At 40.1% G+C, this 24,205-nt stretch overlaps 3 protein-coding genes across 6 annotated transcripts; all 3 read left to right on the forward strand.

Annotated features, from left to right (window-relative positions):
• Positions 1-315: 315 nt before the first annotated feature.
• Positions 316-6,718, forward strand: cenpo (centromere protein O). The gene is made up of 6 exons (XM_021585346.2): positions 316-592; positions 742-902; positions 1,158-1,320; positions 1,444-1,715; positions 1,988-2,150; positions 6,261-6,718. Exons 1-6 carry the CDS (start codon positions 574-576, stop codon positions 6,368-6,370), a joined length of 888 nt encoding a protein of 295 aa, XP_021441021.2. The 5' UTR covers positions 316-573; the 3' UTR covers positions 6,371-6,718.
• A 2,551-nt stretch (positions 6,719-9,269) lies between these two features.
• Positions 9,270-14,528, forward strand: tp53i3 (tumor protein p53 inducible protein 3). 2 transcript variants are annotated; one of them, XM_021585349.2, is made up of 7 exons: positions 9,270-9,372; positions 9,797-9,841; positions 10,353-10,493; positions 10,816-11,083; positions 12,400-12,612; positions 13,298-13,494; positions 13,802-14,528. In XM_021585349.2, exons 2-7 carry the CDS (start codon positions 9,809-9,811, stop codon positions 13,994-13,996), a joined length of 1,047 nt encoding a protein of 348 aa, XP_021441024.2. In that variant the 5' UTR covers positions 9,270-9,372; positions 9,797-9,808; the 3' UTR covers positions 13,997-14,528. The 2 variants fall into 2 exon arrangements, with proteins under 2 accessions (XP_021441024.2, XP_036818359.1); XM_036962464.1 differs by lacking the exon at positions 9,270-9,372 and having other exon boundaries at positions 9,560-9,841; positions 10,384-10,493.
• Positions 14,529-14,711: 183 nt separating this feature from the next.
• dnajc5gb (DnaJ (Hsp40) homolog, subfamily C, member 5 gamma b) lies at positions 14,712-23,873 on the forward strand. 3 transcript variants are annotated; one of them, XM_021585350.2, is made up of 5 exons: positions 14,712-14,869; positions 16,295-16,419; positions 16,606-16,819; positions 17,131-17,284; positions 23,431-23,873. In XM_021585350.2, the coding sequence occupies exons 2-5, from the start codon at positions 16,304-16,306 to the stop codon at positions 23,547-23,549; spliced, it is 603 nt and encodes a 200-aa protein (XP_021441025.1). In that variant the 5' UTR covers positions 14,712-14,869; positions 16,295-16,303; the 3' UTR covers positions 23,550-23,873. The 3 variants fall into 3 exon arrangements, with proteins under 3 accessions (XP_021441025.1, XP_021441026.1, XP_036818360.1); XM_021585351.2 differs by lacking the exon at positions 14,712-14,869 and adding an exon at positions 14,881-15,018; XM_036962465.1 differs by lacking the exon at positions 14,712-14,869 and adding an exon at positions 16,015-16,116.
• The last annotated feature ends 332 nt before the right edge of the window (positions 23,874-24,205 follow it).

Raw genomic sequence — 24,205 nt, forward strand, 5'->3', positions numbered from 1 at the left:
TCTCTATTTCACTCTGTAATAGGGACAGGACTAATGAAGATAATTTAGTGTACTAGGCTGTGACTGGACTCACACTCCAGTACAGTAGGTGGCGGTGTACAGTTTAAAAGTTGGATGGATCCCCCAACCCAATCCCGAAGAAGAAGAAGAAGAAGAAGAAGAAGAAGAAGAAGAAGAATTATTATTATTATTATTATTATTATTATTATTATTTAAATATAACCTTTATTTAACTAGGCAAGTCAGTTAAGAACAAATTCTTATTTACAATGACAGCCTACCCCGGCTAAAAAAGAAGGAAAAAAAGAAAGAAAAAGAAAAAAAGAAGACAGACCGACAGTTTGTTTTGATTTTCTTCCGGGTTGGAAATCTAGCCGCCAAATTGAAGTGACCTAATGTGCATATGTTATTAAGAGTTACTAGATATCTCTAATTTACTTAATAACTCCATGCAAGCGTCATTCGTTTTATTTTGGCATTCACATACGCGTATCAAACATTGTTCAATCTTTGCTGACAACTTTCAAAACTACACTAGCTAGCTAAAGTTAGCTAGCTCACACGGAGGACACAATGGAAGAAGCGAGAAAAGGTAACATCAAATAACGTTATAACTGTTTTTGCATTACCAAGAGTTTGTACAAATGTAATGTTTGAGTAGATTGGTCTTAAATGTGTGTAATTTACAATGCTGGTTGGTTATAATGTATTATCTAACTTTAAAAAAAAATATATCCCCAGGTGTTTTGGGGCACTTGAACATGTTGGAAATGGAGGCGAACAACTTAGAATTAAAGAAGCAGGAACTTCGGCAGAGAGGTCGCCAGGAAGAGCTGAATGCAAACCTACAGGCACTCCTCAGTAAAAGAGACCAGTTAAAAGCTGAAATAAAGGCAAACACGGTAAACCAGCTAGATCATTTCTGAGATCACTTATGTCACATTACCTGGCAGTAGCTATCATTTATTATCTAAATTAATGGATGCTTACTAATAGGTGGAGGTGTTGTTATAGAATGTTTACAAATGTACATAACCTTGGTTTTAAATGGTATCAAACAGTTAACACAGGTTGCAGGTGAATCTGAGAAGTTAATGTGTGGTCGTAGGCTGCTGCTCAGAGCTTACAGTAGTTCAACATGATGTATTCCTGTCTAGTCTCTCCAGAAGATGAGAACTCTACTGGACCGAACAGGTTTTCCATATGAGAGGAATGAGGATGTTGATAACCTGGAAGATGGCTCAGATAACTCACAACTTCTGCTGATGATGGCCAGACACACACAACTGAAGGACCTGCTTCATGCTCACCATCTTATAGGTAGGTACTTATAACCCAAATATGATCAACGGTCTCTGTCTCTTTGTGTGTGGTATAGCAACTCTTTAGACAATATCACCAACCATCCATCCACGCCTCTTTCCCCTTCGTTGTCTTTCTCAGGTGGGTATGATGTCCTCCAGACTCGTAAAGGTAAAGGGGTGTGTGTCTCGTTGGCCACTGCGTACGAAGGCGTCTACCTTGAGACATATAACCTGGAGATAGATCTGGGGTCTGACCTGAGGATCTACCGGCATAACATACCTCCGTTCATCCCCTTGGAGAGGCTTGTTACGCAGGGCAACATGCAGACAGACATCAAGGATTTCCTCGACACACTCAGCCAGTACCTCAATGCCTACGCTGGCCGCAAGCAGCAGCTACACCTCACCAAGGTACCAGCATATTAGTGTACCAGTCATCCACATTGATATCTGAAATGGAATATTAATACATTTTCATATATTATGCATCTTATGCAGATCTAAAAATACACTGTTATTGTCTGCTCAAAGTAAAGAGAGGTGTGAGAACATAGTACCAGGAACCTTTGTTGTGATAGCTGTACACAGTATGTTAGATGACTACGTTATGTTTGCTCTGAAGGCTCCTACTATAGACAAAATGTCTAGACCGGTCTTCTACCCTGTTCTCTGTCTGCTTCCAGGAGATCCATAGCTCTGTTCAGGTGGTGGAAAGTAATGCTCTCTGTACTATACTGGTGCTGATGTTCACTATACCAGGAGAGAAGGCCGAGGCTACACTGTGTACCCTGCAGTATGCTGACCACACGCAGCGCCTGCCCACCCGGGTCAACATAGAGTCTGAAGGTACAACTCATAAACACCAACTGGATACATAATATGAACCTTTCAGTGTAAATGAGTGTACCGGAGCGTTGATAATATTAAAGCTGCAATATGTATTTAGAATTTTTGCAACCAGGAAATGGCGGAGCGATTTCTGCATAGTGCATCTTTAACCTTGAAGTGACCGGAGTGTCGATAATATTAACCTTTGAGCGTACCGAGCAATACTTATGTTTTCTAATCTATGGCTGTTTTAAAGGATGTAAAAATATATTTACAGCGTCTTCAGAAAGTATTCATACCCCTTGACTTATTCTACATTTTGTTCTGTTCTAGCCTGAATTCAAAATGAAATGGGTTGTTAAAAATCTCTCCCATATACACACGCCATTATGACAATGTTCTCCATTATTCTTCAAGCTCTGTCATGTTGGTTGTTGATCATTGTTAGACAGCCCTTTTCAGGTCTTGCCATAGATTTTCAAGTAGATGTAAGTCAAAACTGTAACTCGGCCACTCGGGGAACATTCACTATCTTCATGACAAGCAACTCCCGTGTAGATTTGGCCTTGTGTTTTGTTATTGTCCTGCTGAAAGGGTAATTCATTTCCCAGTGTCTGGTGGAAAGCAGACTGAACCAGGTTTTCCTCTAGGATTTAGCCTGTACTTAGCGCCATAATGTTTATTTTTTTATCCTGAAAAACTCACCAGTCCTTAACGATTACAAGCATACCCATAGCGTGATCCAGCCACCACTATGCTTGAAAATATGGAGTTATACTCTGCGTTCTATTGGATTTTCCCCAAACATAACACTTCATATTCAGGACAAAGGGTTCATTGCTTTGCCAATTTTTTTGCAGTATTAGTTTAGTGCCTTGTTGCGAACAGGATGCATGTTTTGAAATATTTGTATTCTGTACAGGATCCTTCTTTTCCTTTCTTTCAATTAGGTTAGTATTGTGGATTAACTACAATGTTGATCCATCCACAGTTTTCTCCTATCACAGCCATTAAACTCTAACTGTTTTAAAGTCATCGTTGACCTCATGGTGAAATCCCTGAGCGGTTTCCTTCCTCTCCGGTAACTGAGTTAGGAAGGACGCCTGTATTTTTGTAGTGACTATGTTAATTGATATACCATCTAAAGTGTAATTAATACTTTCACCATGCTCAAAGGGATATTCAATTTCAGCTTTTGATTTTTTTTTTTTTTACTCATCTACCAATCCTTCTTTGCGAGGCATTGGAAAACCTCCCTGGTCTTTGTGGTTAAATCTGGGTTTTGACATTCGCTGCTCGACTGAGGGACCTTACAATTATTTCTATGTGTGGGGGTACAAAGATGAGGTAGTCCAGGGAGCATATTATGTGACTTTTTAAGCACATTTTTTCCTCCTGAACTAATTTAAGTTTGCCATAACAAAGGGGTTGAATACTTATTGACATTTCAGCTTTTTATTTTTAAATAGTTTGTAAACATTTTGAAAAACATAATTTCACTTTGATATTATGAAGTATTGGGTGTAGGCTAGTAACAAAACTCAAGGGGTGTGAATACTTTCGTGTGAGTGTGTGTGAGAGAGAGTGAGATATACAGTTGAAGTCGGAAGTTTACTTACACCTTAGCCAAACACATTTAAACTCAGTTTTTGACAATTCCTGACATTTAATCCTAGTAAAAATTCCCTGTCTTAGGTCAGTTAGGATCACCACTTATTTTAAGAATGTGAAATGTTTGAATAATAGTAGAGTGATTTATTTAAGCTTTTATTTCTTTCATCACATTCCCAGTGGGTCAGAAGTTTACATACACTCAATTAGTTTTTGGTAGCATTGCCTTTAAATTGTTTAACTTGGGTCAAATGTTTCGGGTAGCCTTCCACAAGCTTCCCACAATAAGTTGGGTGAATTTTGGCCTAATCCTCTTGACAGAGCTGGTATAACTGAGTCAGGTTTGTAGGCCTCCTTGCTCGCACATGCTTTTTCAGTTCTGCCCACACATTTTCTACAGGATTGAGGTCAGGGCTTTGTGATGGCCACTCCAATACCTTGACTTTGTTGTCCTTAAATCATTTTGCCACAAGTTTGGAAGTATACTTGGGGTCGTTGTCCATTTTGAAGACCCATTTGCGACCAAGCTTTAACTTCCTGACGGATGTCTTGAGATGTTGCTTCAATATATGCACATAACTTTCCGCCCTCATGAGGCCATCTATTTTGTGAAGTGCACCAGTACCTCCTGCAGCAATGCAACGCACCCCAAAAAGTACGCTCTTTGTCCCCATGTGCAGTTGCAAACCGTAGTCTGGCTTTTTTATGGCGGTTTTGGAGCAGGGACTTCTTCTTTGCTGAGTATTTATACTAGAGGTCGACGATTTAATCGGAATGGCCGATTTAATTAGGGCCGATTTCAAGTTTTCATAACAATCTGTATTTTTGTAAGCAGATTTTTATTTTTTTACAGCTTTATTTAATCTTTATTTAACTAGGCAAGTCAGTTAAGAACACATTCTTATTTTCAATGACGGCCTAGGAACGGTGGGGTAACTGCCTTGTTCAGGGGCAGAACGACAGATTTTTACCTTGTCAGCTCTGGGATTCAATCTTGCATCCTTACGGTTAACTAGTCCAACGCTCTAACCACCTGATTACATTGCACTCCACGAGGAGCCTGCCTGTTAATGCAGTAAGCCAAGGTAAGTTGCTAGCTAGCATTAAACTTATCTTATAAAAAACAATCAATCAATCATAATCACTAGTTAACTACACATGATTGATGATATTACTAGTTTATCTAGCGTGTCCTGCGTTGCATATAATCGATGCCACACTGGGGGATGATTTAACAAAAGCGCATTTGCGAAAAAAGCACAATCGTTCCACGACTGTATCTAACCATAAATACCAATGCCTTTCTTAAAATCAATACACAGAAGTATATATTTTTAAACCTGCAAATTTAGCTAAAATAAATCCAGGTTGGCAGGCAATATTAACCAGGTGAAATTGTGTCACTTCTCTTGCGTTCATTGCATTGTCAGGGTATATGCAACAGTTTGGGCAGTCTGGCTCATTGTGAACTAATTTGCCAGAATTTTACATAATTATGACATAACATTGAAGCTTGTACAATGTAACAAGAATATTTAGACTTATGGATGCCACCCGTTAGATAAAATACCGAACGGTTCCGTATTTCACTGAAATAATAAACGTTTAGTTTTTTTCTAAATGATAGGCTCGTATTTCTGTGTGTTATTATGCTATAATTAAGTCTGATTTGATAGAGCAGTCTGACTGAGCGATGGTAGGCAGCAGCAGGCTCGTAAGCATTCATTCAAACAGCACTTTTGTGCGTTTTGCCAGCAGCTCTTCGCAAGCACAGCGCTGTTTATGACTTCAAGCCTATCAGCCTAATGGCTGGTGTAACCATGTGAAATGGCTAGCTAGTTAGTGGGGTGCGCGCTAATAGCGTTTCAAACGTCACTCGCTCTGAGGCTTGGATGGGTAACGCTGCTTCGAGTGTGGCTGTTGTCGATGTGTTCCTGGTTCGAGCCCAGGTAGGGGCGAGGAGAGGGACGGAAGCTATACTGTTACACTGGCAATACTAAAGTGCCTATAAGAACTTCCAATAGTCCAAGGTTAATGAAATACAAATGGTATAGAGAGAAATAGTCCTATAATAACTACAACCTAAAACTTCTTACCTGGGAATATTGAAGACTCATGTTAAAAGGAACCACCAGCTTTCATATGTTCTCATGTTCTGAGCAAGGAACTGAAACGTTAGCTTTTTTACATAGCACATATTGCACTTTTACGTTCTTCTCCAACACTTTGTTTTTGCAATATTTAAACCAAATTGAACATGTTTCATTATCTACTTGAGGCTAAATTTATTTTATTGATGTATTTATATTAAGTTAAAATAAGTGTTCATTCAGTATTGTTGTAATTGTCATTATTACAAATACTTTTTTTTGGCCCTCCAATAATCGGTATCGGCGTTGAAAAATCATAATCGGTCGACCTGTGTGTGTGTGTGTGTGTGTATTTATATTGAGGATGTTATTTGTATCCATGCACAAGTCAGTTTCTTCCTTAATGTGTGTTTTTGTCTGTGTTTAGACACTGCGCTGGTGAGTTCTCCACAATGGAAGAAGAACAAAGCCCTACTCCTGGAGACTCCATTACACACAGCATTGGTGACCATGAAGAAGACTGGCAGTATCGCTTAGTCTGATCACAGTATGCTGTAAATACGCTCAAGACTGAACAGTTGTTTATGTCAATGTATTTCATTTATTTAACATGTCATTTTATACTCATTTCATTGGCCCTCACGATCTATTAGTTGTCTGTTATGAGTATACGGAACATTAGGAAGTAATATTGAGTTGCACGCCCCCTTTTGCCTTCAGAACAGCCTCAATTTGTCGGGGCAAGGAGTCGAAAGCATTCCACCCACAGGGATGTTGGTCCATGTTGACTCCAGTGCTTTCCACAGTTGTGTCAATTTGGCTGGATCTACTTTGGGTGGTAGACTGGTGCGCCTGGCACCTACTACCATACCCCGTTCAAAGACACTTAAATATTTTGTCTTGTACATTCACCCTCTGAATGGCACACATACACAATCCATGTCTCAGTTGTCTCAAGGCTTAAACATCCTTCTTTAACCTGTCTCCTCCCCTTCATCTTTAACCTCTCTCCTCCCCTTCATCTACACTGATTTGAAGTGGATTTAACAAGTGACATCAATAAGGGATCGTATCTTTCACCTGGATCCACCTGGTCAGTCTATATCATGGAAAGAGCAGGTGTTCTTAATGTTTTGTCCACTCAGTGTATATCTTTTTGAGTTCATGTACTTGTTATTCCCTTTCGCTTATTCAACATGGTTTGCACATGTATATATTTTTGTTAATAAAAAAGTAAAATGCCCGTTTTACTGAAGTTTGACAACCCCGTTTGCAATATAATGACAACAATACAGTATGTTTTGCGAAGCTAAATTGGTGTTGTCTTGATTTATTTGACTGCATCAGTTAACTAAAAGCAGTGGCACTATTCCACTAAGCTACCAGAGATTTACCTCACAGAGGAAACCTGATGGTCTGCATTTACAGTCTTTCAAAAGTGGATGATTACTTCACAAAGGTCACTAGGAAACAAAATAGTCTACATGAAACACAATATGAAGATCAGGTTTCTCAAAGAGAAGTGGAATAACGTGTTATCATCTGACTGGTGGATGCAGTACCTCTGTCATGTTTCTATCTGCTCATTACAAGTGTTGTCAAGTTTTTTCAGAAAGTTGATTATTTTCTGGCTTAGCATATCCTGCTGACATTGTTTGAGTCTCTCCTTCTCTCCTCTAGCATGTTGCTGTTGGCTGGCCAGCTCCTTTTCTGAGATACAGTCGATAGTGGAGATTTGCCTCAGCTGCATGATAGAAAACACACCTGCACCTGCCTCTGTTTCTCTGTGTTTGGCAGAGTGTCCTGCCTCTGTTTCTCTGTGTTTGGCCGAGTGTCCTGCCTTTGTTTCTCTGTGTTTGGCAGAGTGTCCTGCCTCTGTTTCTCTGTGTTTGGCAGAGTGTCCTGCCTCTGTTTCTCTGTGTTTGGCAGAGTGTCCTGCCTCTGTGTCGCTGTGTTTGGGAGAGTGTCCTACCTCTGTTTCTCTGTGTTCGGCAGAGTGTCCTACCTCTGTTTCTCTGTGTTTGGCAGAGTGTCCTACCTCTGTTTCTCTGTGTTTGGCAGAGTGTCCTGCCTCTGTTTCTCTGTGTTTGGCAGAGTGTCCTACCTCTGTTTCTCTGTGTTTGGCAGAGTGTCCTGCCTCTGTTTCTCTGTGTTTGGCAGAGTGCCCTTCCCTTGCTTGTGTCTCTCTGTGCTTGGCAGAGTGTCCTGCCCTTGCTTGTGTCGCTCTGTGCTTGGCAGAGTGTCCTGCCCTTGCTTGTGTCGCTCTGTGCTTGGCAGAGTGTCCTGTCTCTGTCTCTCTGTGCTTGGAAGAGTGCCCTGCCCTTGCTTGTGTCTCTCTGTACTTGGCAGAGTGTCCTGTCTCTGTCTCTCTGTGATTGGCAGTGTGTACAGTTTTGGGCTGTGCTGACTGAGATCTCCTCAAGCTCAGCATTGATGTTCCTCTAGCCTCAACCCCAACCATTCTAGGTTTCTCTACAATGACATTACTGTTTGATGTCTGCCAACATGAGACTAGTTTCACTCTGTCGATGGAAAGGGATTTACTGGAGTTCAATCGTCTGTTGTCAGAGGCAGAGATGGCACGATCCATCCTTGCCTTTTTAGTTTCGGATATCTCTTTCATGGTTTTGTTGATAGTGGCACAAGGTTCACAGACTTTGAGAAGTAGTAGTTTCCTGTGTTCCTTCATCAGTGAGATTCTATCCTGACACAGAACTCTGAGGGTGTACCTGTGCCTCATGTCCAACAGGGTCAGTTTGTGTTGAAGAATAATGTCCTCCTGGTGATTCAGAAACCTCACATCCAGAACAGACTTTGGTCTCTTGCGGTTGACCACCTCGGTCATATCCAGATCATGCCTTATCATGGTGCTTGGGAATAAAAGGAATATTTGTTTTTGACTTCTCTATTTGTTCCTGTTTTCATCACATTAACAATACTCACCCAAACATTACCACAACTAAATATATTCTTATTCAATATATCCGTGAAGTTTCACTTGCAAATCAAGGTTTCATCAAATTGTCTTACCTGGTCAATGAACGACGACCTGTATCACAAGCGTGTGTCTACAGTTTTCCCACCATGTTGCTCTGTTACCTTTTTGAGGTGTGGATGTGAGCAGATCAGTAGGCTACTCTGGATAGGCTCCACAGGGGAGTGTTGGCTGCTATGACATCTGAGCAAGCATTGTTGTAGGGTTATTGTATTTCTCCCAGGGGTGGTAGGGAATTGAATGAGTGTGTTACTGTTCTTCTCTAATTATGGTTTGAGGATTATCACAGTGTTGTGTAATAACCCAGTCCTTACATGGTTATTCGTCTGCTGGCTGTCAAAATAAATTGGCGTATTTCAGAGTGTAGCCTATAATCTTTGGTTCATGTTTAATTGCAAACAGTTTTGAAAGGTAATTCTTTGGCTTGCTCTTGTTCCCTCACTACAAATATGAAGTGGGGGGCAGCCTGTAGGAGGAATTACAATCAGGCAACTCATAAACCCACTACAAGCACATATTCTCTGGGAATTGTTGAGCTCTTTTGGTAAGTAGCCTAAAAACAAGCTTTCACGATTATTATAATGCTTTATTTGCAGCACCTCTTGTTGTGCAATGTTAATTTTTCTTAGCTTACATAACATATTTTTGTAATCCAGTAAATTCATTGCCCTCTGCTGTTGTGTGGCAGAATGAGCTCGAGAGATGTTCGGTAGGTCTGACAACTTTCTGCCCAACATAACGAAGTGATAGGACGTGTAAACAATGTAGCCAATACTCGCATCAAAATATCTGTCATAAAAGCTACATTGGCGATTTCACTACGTTGTCAATGGCTACATTGTTGCACTACCTCAATCAACACTGCGTAATCTTTGCGCATTTAGGCCTGTCTTCAACGCATTTATTGTATCAACCGGCTACAGATGTTTTGTTTGTAAATCAGTTCCGAACTTATTTTTTCATTCAAGGTTCTTGAAGACATGTCACAACATCAGAGACCATCAGAAAACGATGCAAGTACCTTATTAATAAAGTCTTTATTACGTTTTTATTATGCAATATTTCCCCAAAGGAACAGATATAGTCAGATGCAGAAGTATGCTGAAATTGGCTTGTCATACAACACACGTAGAGCAAAGCTTTGTCGTCATGTATTATTATTTTTTTTTTTAACCTTTATTTAACTTGGCAAGTCAGTTGAGAACAAATTCTTATTTTCAATGACGGCCTAGGAACGGTGGGTTAACTGCTTTGTCCAGGGGCAGAATGACATATTTTTACCTTGTGAGCTCAGGGATTCAATCTTTCGAAATTTTGGTTACTAGTCCAACGCTCTAACCACTAGGCTACTTGCCGCCCCATAATTGGATCGCTATTGAATGGTTGAGTTTTATTCCTCTGTGGAATAAAATTCATTTGAACCTGAACTTAATTTTATGTACTCTCAATGTAATGTGGCTTTGAGTGTCCTGAAGGCGTCTGCCAAATACAATTATTTATTCATTATTTATGAATGGTTATCAGATGATGACGGCAGTGTGTATTGACACACCAGGAGGACCAGAGAGTATGCTGTTGAGGAATGTCCCCAGACCTCAACCTGAACATGGAGAAGTCCTCATCAGAGTCCATGCAACCGCTCTGAACAGGGCTGACACATTGCAGGTATACCCCTATAGACCATATGAATATTCATCTATGGCTCTGTGATCAACAACAAAGTCTTTGTCACTTCTTTCACCTCCTATTGGACAGTCACAGGATCACTCTAAGCCTATATAGCGTCACTTATAGCAAGCTATTGGACAGTCACAGGTTCACTCTAAGCCTATGCCTATATAGCGTCACTTATAGCAAGCTATTGGATAGTCACAGAGGAGAATGTTCAGAAGGCTTAATTGCAAACTGAACACTGGAGTGGATTGCAAATATTATGTTAACTCTTGTTATGCTAAGATACTAAAGTTGTTGTTTCTGTTTTTGAAAGAGGAAAGGACTGTACCCCGCTCCACCTGGTGAGAGTGAGGTCCTGGGTCTGGAGGCAGCTGGTACGGTGGCCAGCGTTGGCCCAGGGGTTAGGCAGAGCTGGAGGCTAGGGGACCGGGTCATGACCCTACTCTCTGGAGGAGGGTATGCCGAGTATGTGGCTGTTCCAGAGGAGCTTCTCATGTCTATCCCCACTCATCTCACTGTATACAAGGCTGCTGCCATACCTGAGGCCTGGCTCACTGCATTTCAGCTCCTGCACTTCGTAGGTAGGCCTCTATAGCAATTTTTTCAGAGGTGGGACAAAGTCATTGTTTTACAAGTCACAAGTAAGTCTCAAGTCTTAGCAATCAAGTCTCAAGTCAAGTCCCAAGTCAAGACAGGCAAGTCCGAGTCAAATCGCAATTCTGGACCGTCAACTATCAAGTCAAGTCTCAAGTCCTAAACTTTGAGTTTCGAGTCCTAAACAAGTCATAATATGCTCTTGACCAAATGTAATACCATTTCATATTTTTAACAAGAGTAATAGTTACTATATTACATTTATACAAATCATGAATGCTTTAAAAAATATCTATATATTTATTACTTTCCAAATAAATGTTATATTTTCATGGGGCTATGGGGCACAATCGGGCGATGTAGGCTTGTACACAATCGCACAACCTTAACACACACACACACACACACTCTCTCTCTCTGTGTGGTTACAGTAGGCTAACGTATGTGAATGGTTTTAGGAACAGCAGTAACATCAGGCAGGGTTTAGGCTACCAACTGCCTAGCCAGTTGTAGCTCAATCTTGGGTGCAATGATCACGTTCCCGCCCTGACTGACTGTGTGGAGGCTCATTGATTTAACGTTACGTTAGCCTACATGCTATACTAGCAGTTATATTTAGCTGTCGGCTATATTTTAGCCACGACTTACCGTTCTTTGTGCAGCTTCAAATGTCGAACAAAGTTGGAAACTTTTGCGCCTCCGTCTGTCATTTTCTTCCTGCATGTTTTGCAAGTTGAAATCCGTTTTTTGTTGATACATCGTCGTCTTTATATCTGAAAATAATAATTTTGGGTATCATCTTTCCAAGGGCTCCATCTGAATTCACCCGCAGACGTTCCTCTGCACTGCCACGCACAACTTTTTCTCAGCTGGCACAATTTGATTGGCTGCTGTCCAATTCAAACTAATCCGACAAATGAAGAGTTGATGCGCTGCACACTTTTTTTAATAGCATCATTTTTTATATTTGGGCTTGGGGAGGGTATCAAGTCAGGTCGAGTCATAAGGCTCAAGTCCAAGTTAAGTCACGAGTCATTGGTGCTAAAGTTAAAGTCGAGTTGCAAGTCATCATATTTGTGACTCGAGTCCAAGTCATATGACTCAAGTCCACACCTCTGGCAATTTTTATTTTACTTTAACCTTTATTTAACCAGAAAGTCCTTTTGAGGTCAGAAGACCTCTTTTCCAAAGGAGACCTGCATAGCCAAGAAAGGCTATTTCATATTTGCATTCAGGCATTTAATCAAAGCACCGATCAGGAAACCCAGACTTGTAGATGTATGTTCAATCTCTTCTTTCGTAGCTCAGGTGAAGGAAGGAGAGATAGTGTTGGTGCATGCTGGGGCCAGTGGGGTGGGGACTGCCGCTGTCCAGCTGGTCCGATTGGCTGGGGCTATTCCCATAGTTACTGCAGGAAGCTCTGAGAAACTACAGATGGCAGAGACACTGGGAGCCGCTGCTGGTTTCAACTACAAACATGAGGACTTTGCAGAGAAAGTTCGTGATTTTACAGCAGGTGAGTTAATAATCAGGTGAGAACATAATCAACATAATCATTGAGAACATAATCAACATAATCATTGAGAACATAATCAACATAATCATTGAGAACATAATCAACATAATCATTGAGAACATAATCAACATAATCAACATAATCATTGAGAACCTAATCAACATAATCATTGACAACATAATCAACATAATCATTGAGAACATAATCAACATAATCAACATAATCATTGAGAACCTAATCAACATAATCATTGACAACATAATCAACATAATCATTGAGAACCTAATCAACATAATCATTGACAACATAATCAACATAATCATTGAGAACCTAATCAACATAATCATTGACAACATAATCAACATAATCATTGAGAACCTAATCAACATAATCATTGACAACATAATCAACATAATCATTGAGAACCTAATCAACATAATCATTGACAACATAATCAACATAATCATTGAGAACCTAATCAACATAATCATTGAGAACATAAATGCCATTTCACATAATTAATCTAGGGTGTTGTGAACTGCTTACAACATTGAGTGAGTTAATTTGATAATTGTATCATGCATACAAATCATTGTGTGTGGATACAAATCTTAGACGTACTGAGAGAGATGTATCCAGAGAAACCATGGGATCAAACTAGACTAAACAGACAAGCTTTGTTCAGGCAGAGGAGCAAACGTCATCCTGGACTGCATTGGTGGGTCCAACTGGGAGAGGAACGTGGCCTGTCTGGCCACAGATGGACGATGGGTGCTGTATGGCTGCATGGGCGGAAAGACCGTGACAGGAGACATACTGGGCAAGCTGCTGTCCAAACGAGGACAGCTCCTCTGTAGTCTCCTCAGGTCACGCAGTCTGCAGGTGATGTATGGATGATTGATTGATTGATCAGTTGCTTGTCCTACGAGAGGAAATTATTTCCACAGTAGAAACGAATGTTATAATGTAAATTAAAACGTAAAAAATATGTCAGTGAAAGGCAGCGCCGACAACACAAATGTTCTGTGTGCAATAATGCCCAAAGTAAAACTTTCAATATGTGTTGGATATGAACCTCTTACTCAAATGCCATGCAATTAAACACGTTAGCCTTACCCCAGCCTAGAACACTGTCTTTGCTACTACTTTCTAAATGTGAAGTGTGTGGTCCTGTGTTTTCTCCTGTCAGTATAAAGCAGATCTGGTGAGAGCCTTCTCAGAAAGGGCCCTACCTCACTTCTCAGACCCGACTGGCTCCCCCTGCCGCCTGAGGCCTGTAATCGACAGCATGTTCAGTCTGGACCAGGTAGCTGATGCTCACAGACACATGGAAGCCAATAGAAACACGGGAAAGATTGTAATCAATGTCATGAACCCACAATGATGGGACCTCTAGTGACGGTGTCATCTTTCCATCTAGCTCCAAACTCAACATTTGGTTGAGCGACTTGGTTTATGACCATTCACCTCTATAACAAAATAAAATGTTATTTGTCACATGCGCCGTATATAACAGGTGTAGACTTTAAAATGAAATGATTACGTACAAGCCTTTAACCAACAATGCAGAGCTAGAATGTAAGAAAAAGGGAAATAGCAACACAATAAAATAATGAGGCTATATACAGAGTACCTGTACCGAGTCAATGTGCAGAGGTACGAGGTAGTTGAATGCATATGTCCTGAATGTTATAAGGTGACCGAGTTGATACATACTGTGTTGAAAGCTAGATATAAAGCTTTCGTGTTTCCTACTACAGTAACTATGGTGACAGTGTCTCCTCACTCTCCTCACCGTAACAGTATTTGTATCACCTTCTGTTTATTGTTCAGTCAAATTATGCATATTATTTTTTACTTTGTTTGGCCCATCTGTGATTTCATTATAAACAAGAATAAACTTATTTTTTTCTCAACAAGAACAATAATTATTGTTTATAAAAAATATTGTTTGTAATAATTTATTTTCTGTTCATAACTAATCATTACCACACATTAAATCGTTATAGTAGACATGTGCCTATGTAATACAATGTGTTGAATTTCCATGTTCAGTGGAACAAAGAATGTCTGAAAGAAACATATTGCAAATATGCTATGCACATGGCCGCAGTACCCCGAGAGCGCCTGGGTGGGTTTATGCGCACCACGCCACAAGCTGATCCGTGACGAGAAACCGGAATTGGCAGGCTGAAATGAAATGTTCGACTTCCTGAGGTCACCGTCAAGTTTTGTTTTGGGAGGGAGGTCATTTTATGTGAGTCTACACTTTGTTTGTTTTTAAACTGGCAAATGCGTAAAATTAAGTGTGCGGTCGTGGACAAAGATTCTAGGGACACTAAAAAACCCGTCGAAAGAAAGTGGAATGAATGTAGCGGTGTGATTTTTCACCTAATACACTTAACGGTACCTTATTTTCATGCTTAGTTTATCTAAGTTTGAAGGTACCTTTCTTACAACCTGTTTCAGGCTCAGTCTTTAAAGGCGAATTATTTCTTTACTTTTTTCTCAACAATGTTTGTATAGCCTCAAATGAACAAGCTACAGATGTTCATTCAACGTCCGGAGCATGTTTGATTGAATGTGAATGGTTTTGTGGTGTAGGCATTGGTTGAAAAAATACCTAATTGTCATACTTGAATAAAAGTAAAGATACCTCAACCGAACATTTCTCAAGTAAAAGACTGAAAGCATTTGGTTTTAAATATACGTGTGTATCAAAAGTTAATGTAATTTGCTAAAATACTTAAGTATAACAAGTTAAATTGTAGATCATTTCACATTCCTTATTTTAATTTACGAATAGTCAGTGGCACACGCCAACAAATTTACATTTAATTTACAAACGAAACAGATGTGTTTAGTGAGTCTGCTAGATCAGAGGCAGTAGGAATGACCAAGGATGTTCTCTGTTTAGTGAGTCTGCTAGATCAGAGGCAGTAGGAATGACCAAGGATGTTCTCTGTTTAGTGAGTCTGCTAGATCAGAGGCAGTAGGAAAGACCAAGGATGTTCTCTGTTTAGTGAGTCTGCTAGATCAGAGGCAGTAGGAAAGACCAAGGATGTTCTCTGTTTAGTGAGTCTGCTAGATCAGAGGCAGTAGGAAAGACCAAGGATGTTCTCTGTTTAGTGAGTCTGCTAGATCAGAGGCAGTAGGAAAGACCAAGGATGTTCTCTGTTTAGTGAGTCTGCTAGATCAGAGGCAGTAGGAATGACCAAGGATGTTCTCTGTTTAGTGAGTCTGCTAGATCAGAGGCAGTAGGAATGACCAAGGATGTTCTCTGTTTAGTGAGTCTGCTAGATCAGAGGAAGTAGGAAAGACCAAGGATATTCTCTTGATAAGTGTGTGCATTGGACCATTTTCCTACCCTGCTAAGCAAAAAATATATACTTTGGGTTCCAGGGAAAATACATGGAGTAAAAAATATGAATAGTAAAGACACCCCAAAAACGACTTAAGTAAAAAATACTTGAGAGTACTTCTTAAGTATCCCACTGGGGATAGGTAAGTGGATGGGGGGTATGACTCATTAGTGGAAGATGAATACATACAGTAACATAATGTAGCACATTTTATTTTTTGCGTCCTTGTCTCATATGCTAAAACTCAAAATACAAGCAAACTCTTTCTCAATGTCCTAATAGCATACCTGTCATGCCTGTCGTATTTATCACTGTTGCAGATCTAAAACATGGCGGAACCAAACCAAAGGCCTCAGCGTAAGATGTCCACCGCAGGAGACGGTCTATACAAGGTCCTCGGACTGGAGAAGGGGGCTTCGCAAGAAGAAATAAAGAAGGCATACAGGTATCAACCTCTCAACCACAGACAGAAGCTTAGTGAACGACTACAGAACAGATCAAAACGCGTTGGCTTTCTGAATAAAAGCACCATGAACTAAAGCTGTAGTGTAGGCTGTCCTGACGCTGCTGTTCTTTCCTCTTTTTTGGAACATTTCCAGTAAAAATCTACATATTTGCCTTCTTCTCCCAGGAAACTAGCACTGAGGCATCACCCTGACAAGAACCCAGACAACCCCGAGGCAGCTGAGAAGTTTAAGGAAATCAACAATGCCAACTCCATCCTCAACGACGAGACCAAGAGGAAGGTCTACGACGAGTACGGCTCCATGGGCCTCTATGTGGCCGAGCAGTTTGGAGACGAGAGTGTTAAATATTACTTCCTCATGCACAAGTGCTGGTTCAAGGCAAGAAGTCTTTAAGATCCTATACACATTTGCATACATATGCACTTTGCAGACACCTATACCCAAAATAGACTTATTGTACCCACTTAATGAGTGCATACTGTACATGTTTTGTTGTTATAAGCATTTGATTCCTGTTGGAAATGAACTCACGACCTTGGCATTGCTAAATTGTACTGTATGTTAATCATTACTCATTATTAGTGTTGAAATAAAACAAAACTCTGTATTATAGTTTTTTTTTTAACACTTAGAAGTGTATGCATGAAAACTTGTGCCCTGTGTGACAAAAATCCTCTGTGTATTTCCAGACCCTGATGGTGTTCTGTGGGATCTTTACCTGCTGCTGCTGCTGCTGTTTCTGCTGCTTCTGCTGTGGGAAGTGCAAGCCACCGGGGAACGAGGAGCACGCATACGTAGACCCAGAGGACCTTGAGGCCCAGATCAGAGCTGAGCAGGACAGGGGTGAGTGGGGGAAGGGGCAGTGGTATATTGTGTATAATTCTTAATGCCCACTGATGCGTATCAAAGTAGTGTAGTGGAGGTTTACGCCGTTTCAATGAATGAGGCTGATGGAACAGATCAGAATGTTTAGCTTAAAATGTTGTTGAACTATTATTTCTTCACATTTTAGGCACAGCAATGTACGGACGACGGTAGTTCTTCATGGACAGAGATTAAAATATCTGTTAGAAATGTAGAAATAGGGGGTGATTTTAAATATGCAAAAACTATCATGGGTTGCTAATATGACTAGGATAATGCCTTTGGCTGCTAGACAATGAAAGAAAACCAGTAGAACAGGAGAACACATATGTAAGTCTATATAAAAATGATTGCCTTCATGTTTCTATGGTGGGATTTTGGCTATAGGCTACTTTCAAGTAAGGTAAGACTTGCCTCCATGAAGTAAAACGTCCAGGTTTAAAACAATTAACAAATAGAAAAAATACGGCGACGCCTAACCGTCTTCTGATAGATGGAAAGGCTTTCCTAAAAACCTTTTCTATTAAATGGTAACAACAGTAGCTACAAAGTAGCCTACCTGTCAGGGTGATATCATGATTTTTCGCATCAGTCCAGTAGCCTTTTCTTTTGCAAACTCCAACTTGTGCTACAGGAACAACCAACCAAACAACCGTGCTAGGTGTCTGCACGCAGGGTAACTGCACTAGACCTCAAATTGTCTCCTGATGTGGTTTAAGCATTGTTATGTACTTATAGTGCATTCCAAATTCTGTTTCACTTTTCACTATAAAAAAATAATCTATCTACACACAAAGGCAAAGCGAAAACAGGTTTTTAGACATTTTTGCCAATTTATAGAAAATAAAAACAGAAATACCTTATTTACACAAGTATTCAGAGCCTTTGCCATCCTTGATGTTTCTACAACTTGATTGAAGTCCACCTGTGGTAAATTCAATTGATTAGACATGATTTGGAAAGGCACACACCTGTCTATATAAGGTCCCACAGTTGACAGTGCATGTCAGAGCAAAAACCAAGCCATGAGGTCAAAGGAATTGTCCGTAGAGCTCTGAGACAGGATTGTGTCGAAGCACAGATCTGGGGTAAGGTTACCAAAAAATGTCTGCAGCATTGAAGGTCACCAAGAACGCAGTGGTCTCCATCATTCTTAAATGGAAGAAGTTTGGGAGGTGACCAAGAACCCAATGGTCACTCGGACAGAGCTTCAGAGTTCCTCTGTGGAGATGGGAGACCCTTCCAGAAGGACAACCAGCTCTTCACCAATCAGGCCTTTTATAGTAGATTGGCCAGATGGAATCCACTCCTCAGTAAAAGGCACATGACAGCCCGCTTGGAGTTTGCCAAAAGGCACCTAAAGGACCAAGATTGAACTCTTTGGCCTGAATGCCAAGCGTCATGTCTGGAGGAAACCTGGCACCATCCCTACGGTGAAACATGGTGGCAGCATCATGCTGTCTGGATGTTTTTCAGCGGCAGGGACTGGGAGGCTAGTCAGGATAGAGGGAAAGATGAACGGAGCAAAGTACAGAGAGATTCTTGATGAAAACCTGCTGAAAATAGCTGTGCAGCAACGCTCCCCATCCAACATGACAGAGCTTGAGAAGAATGTGAGAAACTCCCCAAGTACAGGTGCAAAGCTTGTAGCTTCATACCCGAGAAGACTCAAGGCTGTAATCGCTGCCAAAAGTGCTTCAACAAAGTACCTAGTAGAAAGTCTGAATACTTATGTAAATGTGATATTTAAGCTTTTTATTTTCAATAAATTTGCAGACTTTTCTAAATCTGTTTTTTTGCTTTGGATCATGGGGTTATTGTGTGTAGATTGATGAGGTGGGGGGGGACAATTTAATCAAATTCACAATAAGGAAGAAGTCGAGGGGTCTGAATACTTTCCGAATGCACGGTATGTGATGGTATACAATTCTAAGCAAGGTTTGAAATTATTATGTTTTAGTCAAACGTTATATCTGTTTGGGCTTCATGCGGCCAATTTACAGTCTACACATTTTTAATTATGACCATCCGCTTGAGGAAAAAAATCGTTCCACGGCTGAATCTAGTTGATGATTCCTGCTGTACATCTTTAGAAATTAGTTTTAGAATCAGCCCCTCTCTTTGTTTAGATGAACAATTACATCACTGAAATGGTTCCAGTGCACTATAACATGCTGCAAGGGTTCCGGAGCACTATAACATGCTGCGAGGGTTCCGGAGCACTATAACATGCTGCGAGGGTTCCGGAGCACTATAACATGCTGCGAGGGTTCCGGAGCACTATAACATGCTGCGAGGGTTCCGGAGCACTATAACATGCTGCGAGGGTTCCGGAGCACTATAACATGCTGCGAGGGTTCCGGTGCACTATAACGTGGTGAGAGGGTTCCGGAGCACTGTAACATGCTGCGAGGGTTCCGGTGCACTATAACGTGGTGAGAGGGTTCCGGTGCACTATAACGTAGTCAGAGGGAGGAAGTAGAAGTAGTCTGAAAATGTTTTTTAATTTTACAACAAGTGGTGAGATTATAATTATGTCTCAGCCAGGCCCAAGTTCAGCCTCTGGCAACTCAGGTGAAACTCCAAACTGGGTCGGCTTTAACTAATTTTGTATACTGTATTACGTGCTTACTGTTTACACCTATTGAAATTTGTACTCTAGCAGCTTATCAAGGTTGGGTGGGTTACTTTCTATATTCAATCCATTACTTGTTACCTGTCAAATTGTAATCTGTAACAATTTTTGGATTTACTCAAACTCAGTAATGTAATCTAATTACATTGTTACTTTTAGATTGTTACTTTCCCCTTAAGAGGCATGGAAGAAGACACAAATGTATGTTACCAATTGAACGACATCTATTGCAGGATCAATCAATGTTAAAGTTTACATAGCTGGCCATCAATGGATGTAAAATTCACTTTATGGGTTGGTTATGTAGGCTTCTTCTAACCCATCTCTTTCTACTACATATAATAATGCTATTAAATTATATCTTTACATTAAAAACCAAAGTCTATCAGAATTCCAGTCATTCCAATAAATGTTATACCCCTTGATCTTCAAGAATAGGATAAGTAAATATGGAACTAATAGATTAGCCAAATTGTTTTACCTGAGCATAACCCCAAAATGAAGGACTTACTAGCTAGCCCTTCTCTGTTGTTATGATTTTGTTGTCACGGAGGACTGATTGGGCAAATTGATTCGAGATCTACGCTCATGGAATGGCATGCTTTGAGCACTGCTGAAAAGTGTTATTTACATGTGAAAAATGAATGCTATATTCTGCGTTTGCTATAGGCCTGTTTTTGACCTTTTTGTTGGTGACGATGATATCTTGATAAAATGCACTGTTTAAAGGGCAAATCCACAGATGAAAAATAACAAAATGGACACCCCTCAGCTTTTTACCAAAACAGAGGAGGGATGGGCCTTGAGAAATGTAAACACTCTCAGGTTAATAGACAGAGCTGTGGATGCAAAGACTGAACATACATGATATGATATGAGGCCATGCAGTGTTTTTTTTTTTTTTTTACATTTACAATGTTTACAAATATTGGAATAAAACAAGCACATTTTGGGTTCTGATGGAGTGTGACAGTCAAACTAAACTCATGAGTCATTTATAAGTTATATTCTTCAAGTGTGTATACATCCTAACTAACTAACTAACTAACTAGATGTTGACCGATTATGATTTTTCAACACCGATTTATTGGAGGACCAAAACATGCCGATACCGATTAATCAGCCGATGAAATGTTTTATTTATTTTTTCAAATAAAAATAATAATAGACATTTTTATTTGTATTTATTTGTAATAATGACAATTACAACAATACTGAATGAACACTTATTTTAACTTAATATATTACATCAATAAAATCGATTTAGCCTCAAATAAATAATGAAACATGTTCAATTTTGTTTAAATTATGCAAAAACAAAGTGTTGGAGAAGAAAGTAAAAGTGCAATATGTGTCATGTAAGAAAGCTAACGTTTCAGTTCCTTGCTCAGAACATGAGAACATATGAAAGCTGGTGGTTCCTTTTAACATGAGTCTTCAATATTCCCAGGTAAGAAGTTTTAGGTTGTAGTTATAATAGGAATTATAGGACTATTTCTCTCTATACAATTTGTATTTCATATACCTTTGACTATTGGATGTTCTTATAGGCACTTTAGTGTTGCCAGTGTAACAGTATAGCTTCCATCCCTTTCCTCGCCGCTACCTGGGCTCGAACCAGGAACACATCGACAACAGCCACCCCCCGAAGCAGCGTTACCCATGCAGAGCAAGGGGAACAACTACTCCAAGTCTCATAGCGAGTGGTGTTTGAAACGCAATTAGCACGCACCCCGCTAACTAGCTAGCCATTTCACATCGGTTACACCAGCCTAATCGTTGAGAGTTGATAGGCTTGAAGTCATAAACAGCGCAATGCTTGAAGCATTGCGAAGAGCTGCTGGCAAAACGCACAAAAGTGCTGTTTGAATGAATGCTTACGAGCCTGCTGCTGGCTACCATCGCTCAGTCAGACTGCTCTATCAAATCATAAACTTCAGAGTGTTTTCTATCCAAATCTACTAATAATATGCATATCTTATATTCTTGGCATGAGTAGCAGGAAGTTGAAATTGGGCACGCTATTTATCCAAAAGTGAAAATGCTGCCCCCTATACCTTAAGAAGTTAACTGACTTGCCTAGTTAAATAAAGGTGTCAAAAAAAATTTGCATCGGCAAAATCGGCGTCCATAAATACAGATTTCCGATTGTTATGAAAACTTGAAATCGGCTCTAATTAATCGGCCTTTCCGATTTAAATCGATCGACCTCTCATTCACACACACACACACACAAACAAACAAACAAACGTTTGGACGCACCTAGTCATCAAATAAAGATGTCCAAACTTTTGACTGAATATATATTTTTAAGTCCAAAAATGGATGTAGCAACTATACATTGCCCCTTTTAAGTGTGCATGTTTGGGCATGTCTCCATTAGGCCTATTCCAGTCACTGGCTGTCCACTGGTTTCAAAAACAGTGATTTGATAGGCAGCTTAAACTTCTTGAATTCAACCATTATTGAGTTCAAATACACATTTAGATTTGTGAACAGCCATCCACAACAACCACAATCCGTAAGGCACAAATAGCTAAATGAGAGAGCAGCAATGTGATTCACATCAATGCACTATGTATATATCAATAGTAAGTGATATCCATATTGCCGTAGACTACACCACTGCTGTCATCCTTACCTCCAAGCGTTTATTCAAGTTGGATAATCTTTGGATGCCGACAGCAGTCGCACCATTGGAAGACACAGCTTGAACTGTAGCCTGCAAAAGCCCATTCCTACTCTTTTCCCGCGATCCATCAAACACAATTTGGTGTGTCATCATAGTGGTCTCTGACTGTGGTCAGACTCACTCAGGTGGAACAAACTTAAACTTGCGCCTTTTCTATGCTGATTTGAAAGTCATTGAGGGAAACGGAGGTGGCAAAAGAAATGTCGCAAACATCCTTTCTGAATTTTAGAAGTAATCCTCGAAGTAATCCTCAAAGTAATCCTCTAGTTTTTCAAACGTATCTGTAATCTGATTACAATATTTTTGCTGGTAACCGATTACAGTGAATTTTTTTGTTGTTGTAATCCGTTACTCCCCAACATTGAAGATAAGGCCCTGCAGTTTATCAACCTATATGCTTCTTGTTTTGGCCTCTTTTACCAATTTGGTATTTTAGTGCTGAATGTGCTAGCTGTAATAACTAGTAATAACTAATGTAACTAATGCAACAAGTAATGTCATTGCTTTCATCCATTGCAAGCCTGCTTCCTTGTTTGATTGCGATGATGATTGCATAATTAAGGCAATGTTTTTGTTTACTGCCAGTTAATCTACATGGTAAACATGGTATGGAATTGTGGATGATGAGGATCGTTACTAATGGAAGTGGTTGTGTAAAACAAAACAAGAAGAGCACAAACGTCCATCTCATATGAGCTAATATAAGTATGTGTTTAGATCTATTTAATCTAATAGGAAATCGCTGCCTGCTCGAGAAGAGCTCAGTGAATTAACAGTACATCTCTGTTCTCCCTGCAGGTGAACATCAACCCGTTGTGGTCCAACCTCATTCTGCTGCTGTTGAGAAGGCAGAGTCCGACCACGACCAGTCTGCATCCAACCACTCTGACCCTATATTCACCACAACGGACCAGTAAGAACCTGTTAGCGAGGCGTCTTCCCATAGCCTGGTCCCAGATCTGTTAGTGCTGTTTTGCTAACTCCTATGGTCATAGGGACTTGGCAAGACATGGAACCAGTCTAGTCTTCCCAGTCTGCTACTGCCAACCAAGATGGTCCACTCTACTGAAAATACTGTGATCAGTTTCTGGGGATCAGTGGCAGGTGCTTAAATGCTTACAGTCAACCCTCTGTACTATATGTGGCCAAAGCCATGTACAGTTCCTTCAGAAAGTATTCATACCCCTTGACTTATTCCACATTTTCTGTTAAAGCCTGACTTTTTCTTACCCATTGACACACAATAACCCATAATGACAATGTGAAAACATGTTTTTTGACATTTTTGCTAATTAAATGTATAAATATCTTATTTACATAAGTATTCACAACCTGGAGTCAATAGTTGTTAGAATCACCTTTGGCAGCGATTTAAAGCTGAGTCTTTCTGGGTAAGAGCTTTGCACACATGGATTGTCCAATATTTGCACATTATTCCTTAAAAAAATATTCCAGCTCTGTTAAGCTCATTGCTAGACATCCATTTTCATGTCTTGTCGTAGGTTTCCAAGCAGATTTAGGTCAAAACTGTAACTAGGTCACTCAGGAAAATTCTATGTCATCTTGGTGAGAA

The sequence above is a fragment of the Oncorhynchus mykiss genome, chromosome 25 (genome assembly GCF_013265735.2).
Source record: "Oncorhynchus mykiss isolate Arlee chromosome 25, USDA_OmykA_1.1, whole genome shotgun sequence".
NCBI classification, from domain to species: domain Eukaryota; kingdom Metazoa; phylum Chordata; class Actinopteri; order Salmoniformes; family Salmonidae; genus Oncorhynchus; species Oncorhynchus mykiss.

Coding starts and splice junctions, on each gene's coding strand:
- dnajc5gb (XM_021585350.2), top strand. CDS start 16,304: ATGGCGGAACCAAACCAAAGGCCTCAGCGTAAGATGTCCACCGCAGGA. Junction 16,820..17,130: donor TGCACAAGTGCTGGTTCAAG/GCAAGAAGTCTT, acceptor GTGTATTTCCAG/ACCCTGATGGTGTTCTGTGG. Junction 17,285..23,430: donor CAGAGCTGAGCAGGACAGGG/GTGAGTGGGGGA, acceptor TTCTCCCTGCAG/GTGAACATCAACCCGTTGTG.
- cenpo (XM_021585346.2), top strand. Junction 1,321..1,443: donor TCATGCTCACCATCTTATAG/GTAGGTACTTAT, acceptor TGTCTTTCTCAG/GTGGGTATGATGTCCTCCAG. Junction 1,716..1,987: donor AGCAGCTACACCTCACCAAG/GTACCAGCATAT, acceptor GTCTGCTTCCAG/GAGATCCATAGCTCTGTTCA.
- tp53i3 (XM_021585349.2), top strand. CDS start 9,809: ATGTCACAACATCAGAGACCATCAGAAAACGAT. Junction 9,842..10,352: donor AGAGACCATCAGAAAACGAT/GCAAGTACCTTA, acceptor AATGGTTATCAG/ATGATGACGGCAGTGTGTAT. Junction 12,613..13,297: donor AGTTCGTGATTTTACAGCAG/GTGAGTTAATAA, acceptor AGCTTTGTTCAG/GCAGAGGAGCAAACGTCATC.